Here is a 5,228-nt window from a genome sequence, read left to right on the forward strand (position 1 = left end):
AGCCTCTCCAGGCTTCCCTCCGGCTCCGAGGCTAGCGGAGTACCCGGGCATCAACTCAGCGCAGCGGGACTCGAAGAGGCTCATTCACTAGGCACCCGCAGCTCCGGGAAGCGGTGGTCCCCAAGTCACTGCGCGAACTGTGCCAAACTTTGTCCGCGTGTGGGTGGGAAGCAGCGGGACCACGGCCCGTCCCCCCGAGCCCGCATTCTGGCCGTGGACAGCGCACTTTCCTGTTGCGACCCCTCGCCAGACACTTCTCCGGGATGGAGCAGACCCAGTGTGGCAGAAGAGACCGCAGCGGCAGCGGCCGACCCCACCTGGCCCCCGGGCTGGTGGCAGCGGCCCCTCCACCGCTCGGGATACCGGTTCCTCCAACTTTCCTGCGTCCTCCCACCCTTTTTCTACAGGCAGCCGCCACCGCCGCCTCCACCGCAGGAAGCGGAGGCTGCCCGTCGGCTCCCGGGCTGGAGAGGGGGGTGGGCCCGGTGGGCTGCGGCTACCCGCGGACTCCCAAGTGCGCCCGTTGTCGCAATCACGGCGTCGTATCGGCGCTCAAGGGCCACAAGCGCTTCTGCCGCTGGCGGGACTGCGCTTGTGCCAAGTGCACCCTGATCGCCGAGCGCCAGCGCGTCATGGCCGCCCAGGTGGCGCTGCGCAGGCAGCAGGCCCAGGAGGAGAGTGAGGCCCGGGGGCTGCAGAGCCTCTTGTACCCGGCACACTCGGGGCCTGGGGTTTGGACCTCCGGAGGCAGGAGCAGAACCGAGAATTCCCAGGTGGCGAGCCTCCCTGCGGAGGTGACTACGCTGGGACTGGATGCCTTGAGACAGGCTAGTGGTCTGGCGACCCCTGCTTTCGAGGTTTTCCAGCCAGATTATATGGAGCAAAAGCAAGGTGGGTTGGTCTTTCATTTCCTTTTGCAAGAGAAAACAAAAAAAAAAAAAGATTGTTCTGGAAAAAAACTTTTTAAACAAGCAAGGTGCCCTAGAGACGGACAAGTGAAGTTGTTTAAAAGAAGAACCTAAGTTCTGGGACTCCGCTCTGCAATAGAACGTTAATGGGGGTAGTTGAGACCTATCGCGTTTATACTTTGGAAAAGCTTTCTGTTCCTTAGGATAAGATAATGCAAAGTGAAGGGGGATCAGATGATCAACTCCTGTTAGGAATGGAGTTTGCGCCCCAGTGTCTATGACTTTGTGTGAGGAGAACTTCCCAAGTGGGCTTTGAGTGAAAAGCCTAGTGAGAGGTGCCGCGTTTTGAGCTTGCTCTGTTCTGTTCTCAGCTGTAAAACCAGAGTTAGTCTTCTGAGCTTGTGTGGGGAAACTCACGGGTAGTCGAGAGTAGAATTCTTGACCTTTGGGGCAAATTTTTGCAGCCAGCTGGAAGTGGGGAAGAGACTGAAATGTACCAAAGCCTCTTTTCCTCCCCTTCTCTTCCAACTTTAGGTATTCCACCCCAATCCTCATTTGTCAGCCTCCTAAAATATAGTGCCTAATATCTGAAGTTTCAACTCTTCCCATATGAAAAATAAAATTAAGTTTTCCAGATTTGTAAAAACATCGATAAGAATTTCAAAGCCCCATATTAGGGATTTCTTATCAAAGGAGTTTTAATTATTTGTTCCTATTTATCATCTACAAATCATTTTCATATACTGTTAGGTCCTATATATATATGTTTGACTAGGGCTATCCCAAATTAACTTTTCCTGCTAATGTAAATCGCATTATATTTTAGTGAATTTCATAGTTCTCCACAGGGCCCACTAACAGTGAAAATGTTATTTCAGTATTTGTATAAATCTAAGACAGGTTGTATTATATGAAATTATACAATAATGATACAGTAGTAAGTTATTAATTCAAAAATGTTCCTGGATTGTGAAAATTGCAGACCATAGATCACAGAATGTACTTTTGAAAAAAGGCTATCTCTGCATTACGTAAGGCATATATAATTTTTTTTACCTATGCCATTTTTGCCCATGTTCTAGTTAATTAAGGAGACAAAATAGACTTTAAACATTTCTCATGAAAAAAGCAAAGAGGGCGGAAGAACAAAGTTATTAAACAAAACGACTATAAAAAAAAGTTAAAATTCTGTAAACTGAATTGACAGTGAGATTTGGCTGACAACACTCAGCTACATACTGATTTATGTATTTTCCTTGGAGGGGTACCAAAGTGTTCTGTTTTATAGGATCAATTATTTTATTTTAGTCTTTGCTTCAGTCGATGCCCATTTTTGGAAGACTAGTTTCATGGCTTTTCTAAATTGACCTCCTCCTCTTACACATTATCCATGAACTGTAAGAAGGTATTTAATTGACTCATTCATGAAACAAAGACTAACAGTGATTTAGAGGTGAATAAGATTTTCCTACACAAAAGAACCTTATATTCAAAATGAGGAAAACTATACCTATCCCAAAACTACAAGACATAATAAACAATGATAAAAGTAAAGAAGTAAAATGAGCTGTAGGAGTTGAGAGAACAGGGAGATGATATATATGATACCACAGTATTTTAGTAACACCTAATTTTCTAGATAGTCTCATGCATTCAGTATTTCATTGCATTATATTATACTCTATGAGTACAATGCAATAGCAAATATATACATAAATTGCTTTAGAGATAAAATTGTAAAATCTAACTGTTGGGGTTGGGGGTCAATATTTAGTGAATAAACTTGTAAATAAATGGCAGGCCAATGCCAATCTCTCTCAACTTGGCAGACTTCATCAAAAGAGTTTTATTGTTTTATTTAAAGCTGAAAAATACTGGAGTCTTTGTAATTTTGCAGGAGCAAGATCTTTTCTTTTGTTATATGTTTTAGATAATGACATTTCAATGATCAAAGTGTTAAATTGTACACTTTAACTTTAAATTAAACTGTAGATATTTCTTTAGAATTTAGGACCTTTCCTTGAGAAAACATAAGAGTTTTGTAAATTGTGGTTTCAGATCATTGCTTCAGGCAGTGTTTGTTTTGTTGCATTCATGAACTGTAGAAGAATATTTGACTGAATATTCTGAATACCCCCACCTGACAATATTCTCTTTTTAAATGGAAATAGAGACAAAATATGTCTATAGGGTAAACCAAAATAAAAGTTTTTTAAATGAACATATGTATTATTATTTTCCTGAAGATATTCCTGTTTTATTAATATTCATATACTCAACATATTGAGGTAGTAAAATCAGATTGTTGTATACAATATTTTTGGAAAATTTTTCTTAATATTAGGAGGGAGTTGTAATTTGAAGCAAATGCCTAATATATTATTTGTACCCCACACTTTGAAGATCCATACAGATTGTAGCAGTGCAATAGTGCAGTTTCTGATTTTCTTTTAGAAACAATTTGACTGAACCTCTTCTCTTGATATTTTCCTAGAGATTGCAAAGGAAAGTCCAGAGTTCACAGAGGATTATTAAAAAACAAAAACAAAAACACCAACTCTGTATCATCTCTCACATAATATGCAACATGTGACTGGTGTGATTTGAGATTGGTATAGCAGTAGTCATTATTGGTTTAGATTTAGTAAACAATTTTGTAAATGTAGTAAACAATTTTGTTATTTTTTTCACATTCTTCAGGTAACTTAATTGGAACCTGAAATGTGAGCATTAAAAAACCAATTGTAGAAATGCAGCTTTAGTGGTTAAATACAATATTCCTTTTCATACTCAGATTGCTTTTTCTTTTGATTTCTTATCTACACATAATAATTTTATTTAGTTCGTTTTCAATGGTGTCATCATGCGAAAATTACTCACCTGGATAACAACAAAACTTGGGTAACATTTAGGAAAACTTCAAATTGCCAAGATGGAGCAAACAGTGTGAGATATTGGTGTTACATTCACAATTCAGGGTTACAATTCTGATTCCTAAATAACTACTTCATTTATATATTATATAATTCTTTGATTTTGAAATGGCATGATGAATAGTATTTTCCCACTATTCCAACACTGACATTTTCAAATGATCTTTAAAAATTCTTATTCATTAAAATGTTTTATAGTGAATAAGTATTACTGATACTCTATGAGGGAATGAATTATTTTATCCAGCAATATTTTTGAGTGTGTAGCACCATGTTCTAGGAAGTTTTCCCTTTATTTGACTCCTTTTGTTTTTTTCTTTTTCCCCAGAACAAAAAGACAGTAAATATGACTCATGCCAGAGTGGACAAAAAGAACCAGTCTCCAAATCCCATCAACCTACCCTGGGATCATCTCCTAAGTCTATTGGTGTCATTGGAAAACAAAATCTTAGGGCATCCATTTCAGAAAACTCAAGCAAGGATGAGCACATTCTGTCTCCTCACCCTGAGGAACAATCAGGAGGTGAAGAGAGTCCCAGGTCTCTATCATCTTCTGATCTGGAATCGGGAAATGAAAATGAGTGGGTCAAAAACTTCAGTACTGCCAGATCCAGACTTTGCACAGTATCTGCAAGATCAAGAGATCCTCTTGATATCCTTACCAAGATTTTCCCAAGTTACAGGCGCAGCCGACTAGAAGGCATTCTACAGCTCTGCAAAGGGGATGTGGTCCAAGCTATCGAACAGGTCCTAAATGGGAAAGAACACCAATCAGACACCAGGAACCTAGCAAGCTCAGGAGAATTGGGAGCTACAGCTTTTCAGAGAGCTTCAAATTTTAGTTTAGCTAGAATTGGTTTTGGAACTCTAGGAAATAAATCAGCCTTCTCTCCTCTTCAAACCGCTTCTGCTTCTGGAGGTGATTCAAGTCTCTACAGCTTAAGTCCTAGACTAGGTATCAGTCCATTACGGCTGGCATATTCCTCTCCAGGAAGAGGGTTATCTGGTTTCATGTCTCCCTACCTAACTCCCGGGTTGGTACCACCATTGCCTTTTCACCCAGTTTTGGATTATGCCTTTTCAGGGATGATTAGGGATTCTTCCTACCATCCCAGTAAAGACTTTGTAACTGGTAGCAGACTGTATTCCAGGCTGAATCAGGATAATCTTTAACCCATCTATCTATTCTCTCTTTCCGGAGTATTTCTAGAAGGCATGCAATACAACCCCACACCTACACGCACCCACATCTATTAATGTGTTCACTATGTATGTGAGTGGATTACCAGGCCTTAAATATGCTATTTTGTTTAAAAAGCAATATAATAAACTTGAGATTTAAAGACTTTAGCATTTAATAAGTGAAAGAAGCTTTTAAATATTATAC

General features: G+C 40.2%; 1 protein-coding gene across 1 annotated transcript; it reads left to right on the forward strand.

Annotated features, from left to right (window-relative positions):
• Positions 1 to 263: 263 nt before the first annotated feature.
• DMRTA1 (DMRT like family A1) lies at positions 264 to 5,014 on the forward strand. Its single transcript, XM_036260270.1, has 2 exons — positions 264 to 891; positions 4,170 to 5,014. Exons 1-2 carry the CDS (start codon positions 264 to 266, stop codon positions 5,012 to 5,014), a joined length of 1,473 nt encoding a protein of 490 aa, XP_036116163.1.
• Positions 5,015 to 5,228: the final 214 nt, after the last annotated feature.

The sequence above is a fragment of the Molossus molossus genome, unplaced genomic scaffold (assembly GCF_014108415.1).
Source record: "Molossus molossus isolate mMolMol1 unplaced genomic scaffold, mMolMol1.p scaffold_m16_p_14, whole genome shotgun sequence".
Taxonomy (NCBI): domain Eukaryota; kingdom Metazoa; phylum Chordata; class Mammalia; order Chiroptera; family Molossidae; genus Molossus; species Molossus molossus.